Genomic DNA, 17,251 nt, shown 5'->3' on the forward strand with positions numbered 1-17,251 from the left:
GGCCCGAAGATTACGAATTACAGCACCAAGGTTTAACCTGCATGCCTTTCCTTCATATTTCACCAAAATCAGTAGAGTCCTCCAAAGAAATCCACCCCATGTCGGTATTGATGAGGCAAAAGAACTGCATGCATTTGATTCACCTCTTGGAAGTTAGGGTGAAGGTTTCCTACGTAATTTGTAACTAGAAAGATCTCAAAACTCCAGGAATCAAGTTTGAACAAGTAAATCAGATGTGCACAACAAAGTTATTACTAGTATGTGCACGCAAGGCGATAATGTATCATCCAAGATCATGAAAACCAACCGATCAAATTCCCTAAAAATTACTCCTTCCGTTTCAAATTGTACTCCCTCCGTCCCTAATTATCCATCGTCGAAGCTACAGGCCCCTGTCTCGCAATAACTGTCATCACCTACCGTCCGTAGCTGCACGCAAGGCCCCAACCTTATCCCTTCGTCTCCTCTCGCAGCCTCCAGAACCCACTGCACGCATCCTCTTGCACACACGCAAAAAAAATCCCAGTCATCCCAAATCTCGCCTACTCCTAGATCGGTCTGGTGCCCTCTGCGAACTCCCCGGCGCCGCCCTCCACTCGGCTTGCCTCCGCCCAGATCCTGCTGCGCTGTCCTCCATCGACTCCCCTCCGGCCAAATCGTGCTGTGCCGCCCTCCTTTGCGTCGCTCCGCTCAGATCCTGGTGCCGCCCTTCGTCAACTCCTTGACGCCACCCTCCGACGACTTCCCTCCGACTCTCCTCCAACTCCCCTGCGACAGGAGCGGGGAGCACTGGGCCACCGGAGCCGGGAGCGCTGGGCGCTGCCGCCCGCCTCCTCCGGCGGGCTCCTCCTCCGACGGCGTAGGGTGCCTGCCTCCTCCGGCGGCGCATGACGCCCGCCTCCTCCGGCAGGCTACTACCCCTGTTGGGGTTTCTGATGTCAAGGTTGCTGGTATGTGAGTTGTATGTTTGGTATTTCTAGGATGTCGAACTGGGCTTGTCTTGAACTTAGATATGCACCCATCAGTTTTGTGCCTGTCTAAGAGAATGTCGAAGTATCTGGTTCAATCTAGTGTTTTCTTTAATAGAACCTGTGGAGGAATGCTTTTTGGGATTATGCAGTCGCAGGTTGTGTTATGGTTCTTTTGCCACCCCTCTGGGCTGTAACCATCGTTCTGAGATATGGACTGAGAAATTAGATTATGGGCTGAGAAATTAGATTGAATTTGGTTTGATATGTGATGCATCTGCAATAATAAGATGTCTTGCTTTATAAACATGTTGTATGTGATGTCGGCTTTAGCAACATGTTGTATGTGATGCATCTGCAACAATAAGATTGTTACTAATTTTCTCAGAGTATTCAATGTGTTCATAGTAGTTGGGTTCTTCAAAATCATATTTAGCATCTCTGTTGTTACTAGTTGATCAATAAATTGGCAATGTTTTACTTTACACAAATTTCTTATACCTGAATATGGATGGTAATACTTGTGTTGTTTATTTTCCCTCTTATTTACAGACCCTTATTCTTGCGTTGCAGGCAATCCTTGTATGACAGGTGGCAAGGGGGCACATGGGACTGGCTGGTTCATTCGTCACTTGCGGATGAAGCGTGCCTTGGAGGTCCAATTGAGCGGTAGGATGTGGCCCGCCAGGCGGATGCCTAGCCGGGATCGTCGTCGTGGAACTTGGTGGGACCAGAAGCTGAACTGCATCGCCATCGAAGGACATGATTTTGCTCAAGATACATAGGAAGGGGGTGCAGATCAATTTGTTTTGATACCTGATTCAGATGAAGAAGGAGGTGCTAAGGGTTCATCTTTGCCTGGTGATAATGATGAGTATGTGCCTGAGACGGAGCCACAAGATGTTGTTACGATGAACAAAATTACTGGGTCGTGTGCCAACCAAGGTCGTCAACGTTTGGGGTCAGCCATCTTAACGTTGCCTTGCAATTTGGTTGTCAAACTAGTACCTTATTGATTTTGTATATAAATTCTTTACAGTACTATGCTTCATGAGTGGCGCCGGCTTATTTCTGATGTGGAGAATGAGAGTGGCAAGGTGGACGTGGAGAGCGCCAAGGTGGAGATGGACAATGTCAAGTTGGAGAAGGAGAGTGCCAAGGTGGAGATGGACAGTGTAAAGTTGGAGAAGGAGGAGGACCATGTGGCCAGCTTCTCTGATATCGAAACTGATGATGAGGCATGCTTGTTCTATGATGGTGTGGACCTGCGAGGTCATTCACAGGTGGAAGATGACTTTAATGAACAGGTAACGAACATGTGAACTAGCTTCACAGGTGCAAGATTGTAATCTACGTGTTGATAGTGCTGCTTTTGCTATTTAGTTTTGTAAAAGGATACTGATGGTCTATTTAGTTGCTTCTATTATTTAGCTACTTTTGTTATTTAACAGAGGAATGAATATAAACAAAAGCAACTTAAACCTTGTTTATATATACAACAGCAGTACTCGCTGAACAAGGCAAAAGCATCATAAGCGATGTTTACATAAACATAATTACATAACCGCTAATTGGTCAACAACTCAAAAGCCCTTTCAACTAACTGCCTATCACAACTTAGAGCTCTAGGGAGCATGGCTAGTGCCTCTAGCCTTTGTTTATTTATGTGAGGGATCTTGTACCTATTGCCTCCATTATCTTTCATAACTTCAATCATGCATCCTTGTAGTGTGAGAAATACCCTATTCAGAATGGCAGGGTTGTAGTTTTGGTATTCCTTCTCAACATTCTGGATGAGCTCATCCATGTTTCTAGCTGTCGTTCTATCCGTTAATGATTGAAGAGAAGCAAAGAAACCAAGGTCAAGGCAGTTCATATCAGGCGAATTAGTAGGCTGGTTAAGTAGGCGTATATCAAGGCTTGTTGGGGCTACTGCTGCAGCAAATTCTGCATCATCTACCGGTAAATGAGAAGGAGCATTGTCCTGTTGTATCCATATTGTCTCATGCCTTGCTTCTGTAGGCCAACAAGCTTGTATAGCTGGTATAAGTTTTGTGATCATATAAGATCTGATTGTTTGTCTATCAACCTTCATGGTCTTTGTGATAGGTGTTCCCCTCGGTCTGTTGCCGCTTCTCCTTTTTGCTCGTTCCTATAATTATAAAGAATGTTATGCCCAATAGTTTAAAATAGCTTACAAGTATTAGTTAGAGAAAGTTTAGTACCTGTCGCACAAAAGCCCATATGCCTATCTTCCCATCAAAATAGCCTCTCCCTTCATCATCAAAACTAGGCTGTGCAACAGCAGAATAAAACATGACTTTGCGAATGTTATTCTTGTTTTGCACTGTCCTATGTGGGTCTTCTTCATCTGGATGCATGTACATAGTCTTAGTCTTCTGTGTCCCATTGAACCACTTCTCATCTGAGTGAATAATATTTTTCATTTCAATGAACTTTGGAGTGTTTGGCAGAGTAGTTGGATCTAGCATAGAGAGAACCCATCGTAGCCTTGCCAATTTATTTTCTTCCTTCAAATAAGGTCTCAGTGAGTTGGAGTGTCGTCGTAGCAAGTCTTCTTTGAACAACCTATGAAGAGAGCTTTTATTGACATTAAGAGCATTTGCTAGCGACCTTATGGTACCCCTTCTGTTTAAGGGAATATCAACAACCCTTGTGAGGTCTACTTGAATTTTTTACGACCACATTTCTTTGGTCTCAAAGAGTTGACATCTACTGGCAGGCCTTGTGCTAAGCAATTTTTTGCTCTCTGCCATACCCGTTGTATTGTACGCACATGAACATTGTACTTTGCAACAATAAGTGTTGTGCTCTTTCTATGTAATGTGCCATTAGTGCTTAACCGAAGCAAATCTTGATATATGTCTTGCCTTTGTCTTTGTGTCAAATTCCTGATCATATTTGATGGTTGTTCTTGTATGGTTTGCTGATCATCTTCGTCATCCGAGTCGGACAACTCCTCTTCATCAAAGATGATGTCGACATCATCTGTGTACATGCTGAAGTCATGTATGACATCATCCAAGGTATCTTGTTCTTCTTGCAAGGCAGTGTTGTCATCTCCTACAGATAGTGTGCTCATTGTCAGTAAATAGATTATGAAACATTTACACATGGACAATTATTGCTGCAAACTTTACTTGGCATGAGGGGAATAATCACCTGTATGCAGGTTTTCTTGGTCTTCTTCATGTGGGATATTTAAATCAAATGGATGGCTAGTGTTGTCACCTGGTACAGAAGCAAATGCATTGTCACTTGGTACTAGCATTCTAATTACTGTGTTCTTGTTCATCATTCCGATCAGGGGGCACCTGCTGTAAGAAGGGTTGAGGACATGTTTGAACAAGTGAAAAGAAAGCTTCCTGAAGCACCTAACTTTCTTTTGTGTGTTCCTGCTGACAGGAGGAATTCTAATGTTTATGGTTAGTTATACTTCAGTTGTCCTATGTATCACATTTTTCTCATTGTGTCAGTGATGCTACTGATCTTCTTTACAGGGCCGTGGAAGAAGAAATGTCTTGCTGAATTTAGGATTGTTACACAGTGACAATTGTCACCAGGTACTAGCATTCTAACTAATGTGTTCTTGTTTATCATTCTGATGAGAGAGGGAGGGAGGGAGAGATCAAAGTGTTTACCTTGATTAATTTGTTCTTGTTGATCATTTTGATCAGGGTGGAGACCAAAGTGATCAGCTCCCCCAACTTCAACTACAATTAATACATCTTGCAAGGGATCGTGATCCTCTTCATGTTCAGCAGGACCCTTGTTGAGATCAGGCAGCTTGTCTCCTTCCTCCTCTAGTACTGTGTTTAAGTCTATTGCCATGGAAGATGGATGAGAGGTGAATGGTTCAAATGAGAAGGTAAAGAAGGTGTTCCAGAGAAATGGCGCTGGGTTCAAATTTCAGATTGCTTTTGATGTGAATAAATGGAGCGCAGGACTAGATTTGGTTTTGGCGTTGAGTGCTATTTGCCGCCAAATGTAATTCATGTTTTGTTGTTCTTTTGATTTGTTTAAAGCAAAAATACTGTACTACATGTTTTAATGTGAAAAAGTGGATGTGACCAGTGGTTTGTCTAATGGAAAAAACATTACGCTCTGTTGCTTCTTCACGCTACTTGCAGCATTAATTGCATGTCCATCATTAGTACATGGGGGTATCAGGGTCTTTTAGCAGTTGCATTGGTAACCGGTTGTTTTCTCCAACGACAAATAGGGACGGAGGGAGTAGGTTGTTTTGATACTTCTAAATTCATAACTTTTACTATGAATCTAGACATAAGTGTAAATCTATGAACCTGTAAATGACAAAACTACCTAGAATTTGGGATGGTGGGAGTAGACAGTATAGGGCCGGATCAAATTACAAAACTTGGGATTGATCTCAATACAAATTGTGTGGAATTTAGGGTCGTCGTCGGCAAGGTACGCCCGGCTACCTGCCATGGACCGACGACATGTCCTGCCCTCTGTCCCTGTATTCAAATCCGCCCCCGTGTTCTTCAATGCCGGACCTGAACCGCCGCCACTGCGCTCTCTCTCTCTCTCTCTCTCTCTCTCTCTCTCTCTCTCTCTCTCTCTCTCTCTCTCTCTCTCTCTCTCTCTCTCAGATTCAGGATCCTGCAGAGTGCAGACCTGCAAGTGCCATGGAATTCCATTCCTCCAATCCAAGACGACAAGGACCGCTTCGTCGCAAAGGCACTCACAGTCAATGACACCAACCACCAAAATGCCGCCTCCTAAATGCTCAGCACGCGCCAAGCATGCGATCCGCTGCAGGCATTCAAAATCCATCGGCAACACAACACGAGTACGGCGACCAGGACGGACTTTGTCAATCTCTGAACCTGCACTTTCATTCATTCCAGTCATCTCATCTCAGGGCCGGAGTGTCTGAATCTTGAAATTTGGCAATTTTCATCATTCTATCAACAATGATAATTGAACTGCATCGTAGTTTTTTCATAAAATTCCTTCGTTTCAAACAGACCCTCGAGGTACATCAATTAGGGAGAGCATGCATGAATTCACACCAGTGACCATAGGTCATCACACAACATCAGTGCCATGAGGCAGTAGTTATAGTTAACTACTAGCAGATGGTGCAACCAACTGCTCCTAACTACTTCTACAGGTAAAGCAACAGCTTAACTACTACTAGCAAATAGCAATGCAAGCTCCTGAGGAAGGAGCTGGAACTCAAACAAGAAACAATGGCGGCTACCAAGCTAGTAGCCGAGATCACTAGCCGCTACTCCAAGTAACAGTAGGCCAGCAGCAGGCGGTCTCTAAAACTAAAAGCAACGCGGATCACTGGCTGGTGCCGAGCTGCTGCAGCACGGCGAACATGGCGGGGCGCTGGGCGGGCTCCTCGGCGGTGCACAGAAGCGCGACGCCGGCGAGCTGGGCGGCCTCGGGCCGCGAGAACCGGCCGCCGAGGCGCGGGTCCACGAGGTCGTCCAGCGTCCCGGGCTCGGCGGCGCCCAGCCGGAGGTGCGCCGACACGGCGCGCCGCCCCGTCAGGACCTGGAGCACCACCACGCCGAACGCGTATACGTCGCCCTTGTCGGTGGACCGCCCCGTCGTCGTGTACTCCGGGGCCAGGTAACCCATGGCCGCGCTGTCTTTGAGCGTCGAGAACACCACGTCGTCGGCCAGGAGCTTGTGGATGCCGGCGCCGGAGAGGTGGGGGACGAACAGGTGGTCGATCAGGACCTTGTCTGCGGAGATGCTCTGGTGCACGAGAGGGGGCTTGTTTGGCTTGCTGCTGTGGAGGTAGTCGATGCCTGAATGAACAATTCAAATGAAGTTTTAGTTCAGAAAGCCTAGTCATTCTGAAGATAAGCAACTCTGTTGGGTGCTGATGCTTCAACAGAAAATGAAATGGAGATGCTGAATTATACCTTTGGCAATGCCCTTGATGATGGAGACCCGCGTAGGCCAATCGAGGACGGTCGCACCCGCTTCGCCATCCTTGACATCGAGATACCGCGAAAGGCTCCCATTCGCCATGAATTCGTAGATGAGGAAGCATTCCCCTCTTGCACGGGATCGGCAGAAGCCCCTCAGGCCGACAAGGTTCTCATGCCGCAGCGACGTGAGCAGGCGGAGGCCTTTCAAGAAGTCAGCCTCCTCCGACTTGCAGCTGCTCTTGTTGATGCTCTTGACGGCGACGACTGAGCCATCTCGCATGATCCCCTTGTACGTTGCTGCGAAATTGCTCTTACCAAGTAAATTCACATCCGAGAAGTACTGCGTTGCGCACTCCACCTCTTCGAGATTGAACCTCACACTTGGGGAGCCCTCCGACGACAGCCTCACTCCATGCTGTGACCCCTCAGATGATGTGTCCCAGCCACTAGAGTACTCAACATTGATCAGTGAGGAGGCACTTCTCTGACATGTTTCCTTTGACTGGTCCAGGCTAAGCCGGCCTTCCAAATGCTCAACAGAACTGCCAACCTTCTGCTTCTGGCGACGGTGCCATGAGAACACAGACAGGCCGCAGGCTGCTGCTCCAGCTACAATGATGATTGTTCCAGCAATAACAGCCCCTGCAGAGAGCGTCGAAGGTTTTGAGCAACCTCCATTGTCGCAATTTCTGTTGAGGTCAGCTGTCTTTTGAATTTGTTGGGGCTTGACAGAGGTTGATTCAGGTTTATGGGGCATTTTGCCGTCGTCATTGCTGTCATCAGGACAGGGTTTCAGAGAATCAAATTGAGCTCCACATAGCTCTGAATTGTTCTCATACCTAAACCCCTCATGCAACTTCTTCAGACCTACATCATCAGATGTTTTTTTTTCAGATAACAAAGTAAGTGGGCAGTGATATCAAGTAAGAACGGCATTGCTGAGTTCTACTAATTACCAGATGGGACACTTCCTGAAAGCGTGTTGTTCCGAAGGTTCAGAGTTGAAAGCTGAGGTATCTCGGCAAGCTTGGAAGGAATGGAGCCGAAGAGTTGATTGGAGCTCAAGTCCAGCCGTGTCAGTGCCGGCAAGTCCCCGAGAGATGCGGGTATTGCGCCAGTGAGCTGGTTGGACTGAAGGGCAAGAACAGTGAGCTTCTTTAGCTGACCCAGCTGAGTTGGAATGCTCCCCGACAACTGGTTGTAGCCGAGCTGCAGTACTGCACAAAGAAAGGAACCCTTTTTGAGCTATCTACCATTAGAGGTGGACACTTGCAAATTAACTTTGGGTAGGTTGATCTACTCAATTTTGGGCAGGCTAGTTTGATCCTGAAGCAGACAGAGAAGTAATGTCAATTATGAGCTGTGGAACAACAGGAGGAAGGCTGTAGGAGCAGTGTGATTACAGAACACTGATGAAATAAATTCAACACACTAACGGAATTCCTTGAGCAGAATCCAATGCAGGCTTCTTTTGTGTCAGTAACCAACTTTAAGCCTCGGTACAAAAGGCAAAGAATAAAGACGGCATATCATGATACATAGTAGAGTACGTCAAAGTAGCCGTACCATCAACTCCACAAAGGCCAAAATGTACTGGTAGGGAAAAAAAACCTTTGTGTCGTTTCATTCATGTGTCGACGTCCTGAGTTCTTGTAGCCTCTAGGCAGGCAATCAGCACTCACGACAAAGGAAGCACAAGAATGAGAAAGGACAAAACCAATTCCGGTTTCCCATTTCGTTTCCTAAAAACAGGGGATTTTGTTTGTTTACTAGCCCAAATTCAAAATTCAAATTGCCACCAGTTTTACACATGAGAAGAAGCACCTGAGATGAATTAATTAACCATTGAGGCGCATGGATGCACAAATGGAACTCCAAATTACTCAGAAAGCATTTGAAACAAATCACTCCAAATTATACCGTTAAGCTATCTCGCCCCAGACATGAAACACAAACAACCAAGACCCAAGGCAATCGATGGAAGAGGTCACCTTGGAGGCTGGCGAGTCGGCCGAGCTCGGCGGGTATGTCCCCGGACAGGTTGTTGACGCCGAGGTAGAGCTCGGCGAGGTCCGGCAGCCCGCCGAGCTCCCGCGGGATGGCCCCGCCGAGGTCGTTGTAGTGGAGGTAGAGGCCGGTGAGGCCCGGGAGCATGGCGACCGCGGGCGGGACGGCCCCCGCGAGCCCCTTCCCCTGGAGCGAGATGGTGGCGACCCTCCCGCGCGCGTCGCAGGTGACACCCTCGAAGTAGTCCCCGCGGCCGCAGGGGTCGCCGCCGCGCGCCCACGAGGCGAGCGCCCGCCCCGACGGGTCCAGCGCCGCCTTCAGGTCCATCAGCGCGTCCAGCTCGGCGTTCCGCGACGACGAGGAGGACGCGTTGGTGGAGGATAGGAGCAGGAGGAGGAGGAGGAGGAGGCGGGGGAGCGAGCTCCGGCACGCCATGGCGGATGCTGGCAGAGAGTGGAGAGTGGACACAGTGGAGTGAGGTCTTGGGCGGTGTGTGTGGGAATCCGGATGTTTATAGGGGGGTGACGGTAAAAAAGCGGAGGGGGTCAAAAGTTGGAGGACTCGAAAGGCGTTTGGATGGGTGGGTAGTAAAAGGTGAAAAGGGGAGGGGGTTTATCGGGATTGTAGCTGGTGCCATGAATCCATGATGATGTTACTGTATGTAGCGGTAAAAACACCAGTAGTATCTGCGTCTCGTGCATGTCTGGTGGTGTTACTGCTGCAAGAATAAAAAAGGTGGTGAGGGTGAGGTGTTCTAGAGACGCTGGTGTAAACGACGGATGTATCAGTGTGGAAGTACACTGCTCAAGATCAGTGGACTCTTGCGTTGTGGTCGTGGGTCAAATTTAGGAACGGGACATGGGCTTTTTAATAAGATACTCCACCCGATACTCCACCCGTTTCAAATTTCAAGTTATTTTTAATTCATATGTATTATTATGCATCTAGATGTAGCGTATGTCTAGGTACATATGTATTAAATTTGGAACGTTCTGTCGAAGGATAATAAAAAAAGACGTCGCCAAGAAAATTTTGTAGATTAGGATCGAGAAAGTCACCGAATGTCGGTTGTGTTAGATGCTACTGTATGGGTTATGTACTCTACTCATTCATTTAACCAGGATCTGAACCAGGATGCTGTCTGAAGTCGGTTTACCCATTCATTTAGCCAGGACGCGAATCATCGCCGGTAGCACCACAATTAATGGCAACGTTCAGGGCAGCCGTGTGCAAATGTGTTCTAAAAAAACTGTTTGCCTGAACCATTCAGGAAGAAATCAAATAAAAACAGTTGAAGAGTGAAAATTGTGTTTTGTGGCTACGGTGGTGCGTGTGGGACGATGGTGGAACGGCACGCATGAGAACGGGCTCGTGACTCCAGCGAGATCGCCTGGGGGTGATCAATTCGAACCTGATCCATGCATGATGGCAATGCCATGCGGGGGGGTGCCATGACGCCCCCCATGCATGATGCATCATCAGATAGATAAAAATAAAACCGTACGGCGATCTCACCACCAGAAAGGGAAAGGGGCCCCGTGGCATGAGATAAAAAAATAATTTGAATTCCTCTGCAGTGCAGCCGCTGGAGATTCAAAATTTGAATTAGGAGGAGGAGCGTGCTCCCACCCACCAGGGCGTGAGCGCATTAATTGATGCTCGTCGTTCGGGTCGACCCCGTCATCACAGTGGTGTTTGGATGCGAGGTACTAAATTTTAGGAGGGGTCATATCGGATGTTCGGACGCTAATTAGGAGGACTCAGCATGAGCTAATTATAAAACTAACTGCAGAACCCCTATCTAATTCGCGAGACGAATCTATTAAACCTAATTAGTCCATGATTTGACAATCTAATCCTTAGCAAATGGTTACTGTAGCACCACATTGTCAAATCATGGACTAATTAGGTTTAATAGATTCGTCTCGCGAATTAGACTCCATCTGTGTAATTAGTTTTGTAATTAGAATATATTTAATACTCCTAATTAGTATCAAACATTTGATGTGACAGATACTAAACTTGATGAGCTGTATCCAAACAGGCCCACACCCATGGGCCGCCAGCGCAACGGCCCGCGTCAATCGACCCAACAACCTCCCAATTCCCACCCAAGCCCACACGCCGGCCGCACGGCACCGCTGCACCACGAGCGAGCACAGAGCCACACTAGCCCACTGCCCGCCGCGTGACTCCGATTCCCCCCTCGCCGCTCGCGCTGTTCCCCACCACCACCACCCAATCAATCGCGCACGCCTCTCCCTCCCCCCACACCCCCTTCCCCGCGCCGCGAGATCTCCGATCCCGACGACCCTCCCTCCCCGGCGGCGCGATGGGCGGCAAGGACCTCACCGAGGACCAGATCGCCTCGATGCGGGAGGCCTTCTCGCTCTTCGACACGGACGGCGACGGCCGCATCGCGCCCTCGGAGCTCGGCGTCCTCATGCGCTCCCTCGGCGGGAACCCGACGCAGGCGCAGCTCCGGGACATCGCGGCGCAGGAGAAGCTCACGGCCCCCTTCGACTTCCCGCGCTTCCTCGACCTCATGCGCGCCCACCTCAGGCCCGAGCCCTTCGACCGCCCGCTCCGCGACGCCTTCCGCGTCCTCGACAAGGACGCCTCGGGCACCGTCTCCGTCGCCGACCTCCGCCACGTCCTCACATCCATCGGCGAGAAGCTCGAGCCCCACGAGTTCGACGAGTGGATCCGCGAGGTCGACGTCGCGCCCGACGGCACCATCCGCTACGACGACTTCATCCGCCGCATCGTCGCCAAATGATTCCCCGGTCCCACTGCCCCCGCGCGCGCTTCGTGTGTAATGACCTCGTCTCCCGTGTCCCGTGATTTGATTCGGTTTGGTTTCGTTTCGTGTGATCTGATCCTTGTCTCATTTGAGTTGAATTTGGCCATCACTTCTCTTCTCCTCTGCTTTTCGTTTCGGAACTGCTGCCTAGGGTTTGGATAATGGATAATGGTGTGTGTGATTATGGACCGATCAATTAATTAATGGATCTGGCTGATGATGATTTCCTTAGCTACCTGTAATGTAATACTGCAATGTGTAAAGTGTGGATCTATTTTCCTTCATCACTGTTTGGGTATGTTTGCTTATTTGATGGTACCATTATTGGAACAATCGATCCAACCGTGATTGCTTGCCTAATCGCAAATGGATGCTATATGATCTGCACCTGTTTATGTATTGTTGCTGATCTATTAGTACTTCTGTTTAGATCATACAGTTTCTTTTGGGTCATCGATGGTATTGGAACCTGGAATATTTCATGGGGCTGTAGGACTTGCGTTGCATATTGTGTAGGCTGCCACTCTTCCAATTGATTCATTCATTTGTATAATAGGATTGTCAATAGCACAGTCTTAAATCTGATCTCACTTGTGTTGATGATGATAGCGATCTAGGATCTGTGATGTTATAAACAGTCAACCAGTCCAATTGTTCCTAGTCCAATTGTCTTGCCTTATCTTATTTATCTAAATTCACACTTCTCAATGAATGGGACTAGCCCTTTTATAGTTAGTAACCTAGCAGTAACCACATTAAATCTATATGGTGGCTTTTCAAAATACTATTTATAATTGTTTTGGTCCCATATCACTATAACTGTTAAGTTGCTCCCTTTCATAGCATGTTGCTGATAAGCGGAGGCTTCCATATGCTTGGAATTACTGTCATTTCTTTAGATTTTGCTCAAAAGCCTTTCTTATTTGTCAATGCCTCAATGGTTATCAAGGTCTTTCTTATTCATGTTTCCAGCGTCTCAAGTCTTCTATTATCTTCCGTTAGGATCATGTCTTCGTGCAGTTTTGGTTTAAGATAAGCTCAACGGCTCAATTAATATTCTTGATGCATGGATTGAAACACCCTCTGGTAGAAGCTATATGAATTTCATTCTCTAACTTTGTACAACGTTAATTTACACATGGAGAAAACTGCATTCTGATAGTAAGTAATTTAGCAAGCACCGTATCAACTACATAGTGATGGTTTTTCTATTTTGTCGTTATAGTTGACTTGGTCCCATGCTACTATTGTTGTTAAGTTGGTCCTTTTCAGACGCTCAGAGCATGCATAACCGGGGTCTTACATATATACATACAAGTTCCATCATTCGTTTAGATCTTCCCTCAGCTTCTTCATGCCTGTCAAGTTTGTCATGAAGCACTACCTCAAGTCCTTGATTACCTTCAGTTAAAACAATGCCTTCATGTCTATGTGTATTTGATTTATATAAGCGCAATTTACTTTCTCGATTGACAGTTTAAAATGGATCTAGAAGATTTATATGCTGTTACACTGGTCAAACACTATACAATGCTAATTTACCAATGGATTAAACTTTATATTTGGTTATGCAGTTGCACATTGTTGTGGTTTTTTGCATTTTAAACAAGGAATCCAGGAAGTTAAATACAAAGCTTTTGCATCCTCACTATGGTTATCATGAACATCATCAGTACTGATGTATGAAAACCCTATTTGTCGCAATAGTCAAATAGCTAGGTTTCCCTGTGCTCAACAAAGTTGAAAGAAAAGTGGATAAATCATAAAAGCTTGTGCGCCATCACAAAAATAATCATGAACAACCTCAATGGACTTCAACTAAAAAGTAATTTGTTTTCACGTCCATTGGTATTTGATTCATGTAAGCTTTTACATCACATTCTTGATTTTGGTTCAAGATACCTTTTGAAGTCCAATGTGTCGTTAACTGTTACATTGATCTTTCGGAAATGCAAAATGCTGTATGCAATCAGTTTGCTCATGGAGGGAAGTTTCCCTGTTCAGCTTTTTTCCTGCTACGATTGTATTCGTGGTGGATGATCCTCCAAGTCTGTAAGGTTTTTAATAATTTTTTTCTGGTAAATCAAAGGAATTCATGAATTTTTTAACTCCTCCCTCAGCTTCAGAAAGTTGAAGAGGTAGCGAAAGGATTCATTTTACCGTACGTGACGCATGCGATCCCGGAAAGCTGTTGCGTACTTTGCATATGCTGAGCTGAGCTACCTGTAAATGACATCATTTGTAGGTATCGACCTGTAGCAGCTTAACAGTAGCAGCTTCTGAGTGCTGAGCTCCCGTACATACCAGTGCTGGATCATTCTTATGACTCAGTTTATTTGAGCTGCAGCTTTTGAGTTTTTTTAAAAAAAAATTGCTGCTTTTTTTTTCTTGAAAAGCCAACACTAGTTTTTAGAAGACGTATTTAGCTTTCTGGACTCAAAAAGTTACGAAAAACTCGGAAAATTGAGTTTCTTAGCTTTTTATACAAACTCAACTTTTCTGAGTTTCTGGCTTTTCGGAAAAGCACGGAAAGTTTCTTCCTAAGAAGCGGCTAGAAAGCTCGGACAAACACAGGCCTCGGCGGCTCACCCGGTAGCTGGCTGGTGAATGTGATCTGTTTCTGCAGATGACCGGCTGCTTCACTTGATCGATTTCCACATCCCCATTGCAGGAAAAGTTTAGTTGCATCTTTCGCGTTGTTCAGGATCAGAGTGCGAGTTGCCATACCTGGACGAACAACACACGTGTATGTTCGATGCGTTGCTCACTGCGTTCCACTTTGGTCTGTTGTTCCAAGTCAGGCAGTCAGCGATGCCGAAAATGAACATGCGCTGACTGCTGAGACGCAAAATTTTTATCAGAGCTGCCTTTAGGCAAAGCGATGCCAGGGTCTTCCACGTACAACCGAAGAAAATGCTTCACCCTAACAGACCGATAAACATAGGCGAGTTTTTCTGAAAAATTCTGAAATTCGAAACCTTACAGAGTTACAGTTATAATATCATCTCGTAAGAAGAAGCGTAAAGCTGAAATAAGTCAAAAGACGTTTTCCAAGAAGGTTTACGGAAAAAGAGAATTCCATCAAAGCTTCACATGGCGTTCCCTAGGCTGAACATGAGTACTAGAACGAAGCCCATTACAAGGCCCGGCCCAAGACGGGCAGCCCTAGCAGCGAAACCCTCAGCGCCGCCGCTCACTATAAGTAGCGCCCCCAAACCCTAGCCCCGCACCGTTCTCCTAACGCCGCCCGCCCCTCCTCTCGCCCTCGCGCCGCCGCCGCCGCTGCTGCTGCAGCAAGCCCCCGCTCCGCCGTCGCCGGAGACAAACTCCCAGCCGCCGCCATGGGGCGTATGCACAGCCGCGGGTAAGCCTCCCCGTCCCTCCCTCCGCTCGTGGAGCCATCGCTCTCCCTCCGCTCTAGCCTAGTGAAGAATTCTGTCCGTGCGCTGATGCCGGATGTGTTGCTCCGTGACGCAGGAAGGGTATCTCGTCGTCGGCGCTGCCGTACAAGAGGACTGCCCCGACCTGGCTCAAGACCCCCGCCTCCGATGTGAGTGCTTTCCCTTCTCATTCCTTGGTTCGATTTGGGTGCGGTTTTCTACTGTGTTTGGTGCGATTTGTTGATGGGCTCGTTCGATGCTGGTTGGTAGGTGGACGAGATGATCACCAAGGCTGCGAAGAAGGGTCAGATGCCGTCGCAGATCGGCGTCCTGCTCCGTGACCAGCACGGTATCCCGCTCGTCCATAGCGTCACTGGTAGCAAGATCCTCCGTATCCTTAAGGCCCATGGTGAGAAACAAATCCTAGCTTCTGTTGTTCGATTTGTAAGTATGTGATTTCGTGTTGTGCCTAATGTGTGGATGCGCCTGTGTAGGGCTGGCACCGGAGATCCCGGAGGACCTGTACTTCCTGATTAAGAAGGCGGTGGCTATTAGGAAGCATCTGGAGAGGAACAGGAAGGACAAGGACTCCAAATTCAGGCTCATTCTTGTTGAGAGCAGGATCCACCGCCTGGCCCGCTACTACAAGCGCACCAAGAAGCTCCCACCCACCTGGAAGTAGTAAGTCATTTGAGCTCAATTCAATTGTTGCTTGTTTAGTAAGTTACTTCAGCCCATTCAGGTCTGCTGGGCTTGTCCGTGCCATGTATCTCTAGAAATTTTCAGTGCTTGTTAAATTTTTAATTGTTGTCTTAGATGTGAGTTACGTATGCCAATTGCTACTAATTAGGAATCGTTGTGTCTATGTCATCAAGTACATAGGGTTCTTAGATGTGCTATGCAATGCTTGAGCAAATGTTTGAGATGTTAGTCCATTTAAGCTAGCTAGAGATGTTTAGTGTCACTTAACTGTTGTGTGTTAAGAGGCAAATGTGCGTTGTTGCTGTCGAGGACACTAGTACCTATCTGCTGTCACAATTTGACTCGAGTTGAAATATAACTCTGCATTGATTTGTAGCAAAAATGGTGTTGTTACACTTGAACATAAGTAATGTGGACTAGTAAGTTTTGGAGTTATGAAATCACATTTATATAAATAATTAAATTGAGATAAGGCTACTGACAGTTGCAGAGGTACATTTTGGTTGTAGCTTGTGCTTATGTTATAAATGTTCTGAAGTTGTGGTTAGAAGAAATTGAAGCCTTAGATGTCTTATGTATTCAGATGTGTACTAACCTTGTTATTTTCTCTATTGAAGCTTTACTAATCTTGTACTGTTGTTTAGTATAGCACATGCTACGAGAGATCATACTTTATTTCATGTGTTTCTCTATTTGAATTCCAGTTGTTGTATGAACCTGTATTCTTATGCCTGATCATTAACATTTTATTGTTTTTGTGCAGTGAGTCAACCACGGCCAGCACTCTGGTGGCCTAAGTGATCTCTTCAGATGGTGTGGTCTTTAGCCTTTTCGATATCAGCTTGTTCTAGATATGAATTTATGTAATGCTTAATGAGTCTGGAGCGGGTTAGATGGACAAGGAACCTCAACTTTTCTATGTTTACTTGGAGAATCCCATAAACCATTTTTGGTTTTGCAATTGTCTGTTAACCGTAATGTTTTGTCGCTGAAAGTTCGTGTTTACGGCATCAGGTAGCGTTGTTGCTTGTCAGTGTTGTGATGCTGGATTTGCTATCCATTGCACTATCTTTGGTTGCAGTATCCTATGAAAAAGGCCGCTTATCATGTGCTTGCCTTAGAAATATTAGTCGTGTGAAACATGTTAACGATCCTGAAATGGTGATGTAGTTAGATGCCTTGTTATAACATAAGATGCTGCCATTTCCTTGTCGACCACTATGAATTAGATAACTTTGTGAATTTTGCTTAAGTTTTATCAAATTTAACATGATTTTGTCTGCTAGTTATAAACAGTTACAATTATCAAAACTTGATGCGTTATTTAGTTTTTCAGTTTCAAATTGATCGTCATTAGATTCTAGCATTCGGGAAGTCACGACAAATTTCCAGCCTTTTGCATGTTCAATTCGCTGTGCGCATCGTTTAATGGAGTGCAGATAGCTTTATTGA

General features: G+C 46.4%; 3 protein-coding genes across 3 annotated transcripts; 2 read left to right on the plus strand and 1 right to left on the minus strand.

Moving 5' to 3' along the window:
• Positions 1-5,930: 5,930 nt before the first annotated feature.
• On the minus strand, positions 5,931-9,405 carry LOC117862253 (proline-rich receptor-like protein kinase PERK9). The gene is made up of 4 exons (XM_034745786.2): positions 8,899-9,405; positions 7,864-8,124; positions 6,899-7,774; positions 5,931-6,781 (listed from the first exon to the last, which is right to left on the minus strand). The coding sequence occupies exons 1-4, from the start codon at positions 9,347-9,349 to the stop codon at positions 6,306-6,308; spliced, it is 2,064 nt and encodes a 687-aa protein (XP_034601677.1). The 5' UTR covers positions 9,350-9,405; the 3' UTR covers positions 5,931-6,305.
• Positions 9,406-11,068: 1,663 nt separating this feature from the next.
• On the plus strand, positions 11,069-12,001 carry LOC117859644 (probable calcium-binding protein CML7). Its single transcript, XM_034742807.2, has one exon. It carries the CDS (start codon positions 11,247-11,249, stop codon positions 11,691-11,693), a length of 447 nt encoding a protein of 148 aa, XP_034598698.1. The 5' UTR covers positions 11,069-11,246; the 3' UTR covers positions 11,694-12,001.
• Positions 12,002-14,922: 2,921 nt separating this feature from the next.
• Positions 14,923-16,760, plus strand: LOC117859642 (small ribosomal subunit protein uS15). Its single transcript, XM_034742804.2, has 5 exons — positions 14,923-15,081; positions 15,195-15,267; positions 15,368-15,506; positions 15,592-15,778; positions 16,563-16,760. Exons 1-5 carry the CDS (start codon positions 15,059-15,061, stop codon positions 16,594-16,596), a joined length of 456 nt encoding a protein of 151 aa, XP_034598695.1. The 5' UTR covers positions 14,923-15,058; the 3' UTR covers positions 16,597-16,760.
• Positions 16,761-17,251: the final 491 nt, after the last annotated feature.

Source organism: Setaria viridis, chromosome 6, assembly GCF_005286985.2.
Source record: "Setaria viridis chromosome 6, Setaria_viridis_v4.0, whole genome shotgun sequence".
Taxonomy (NCBI): domain Eukaryota; kingdom Viridiplantae; phylum Streptophyta; class Magnoliopsida; order Poales; family Poaceae; genus Setaria; species Setaria viridis.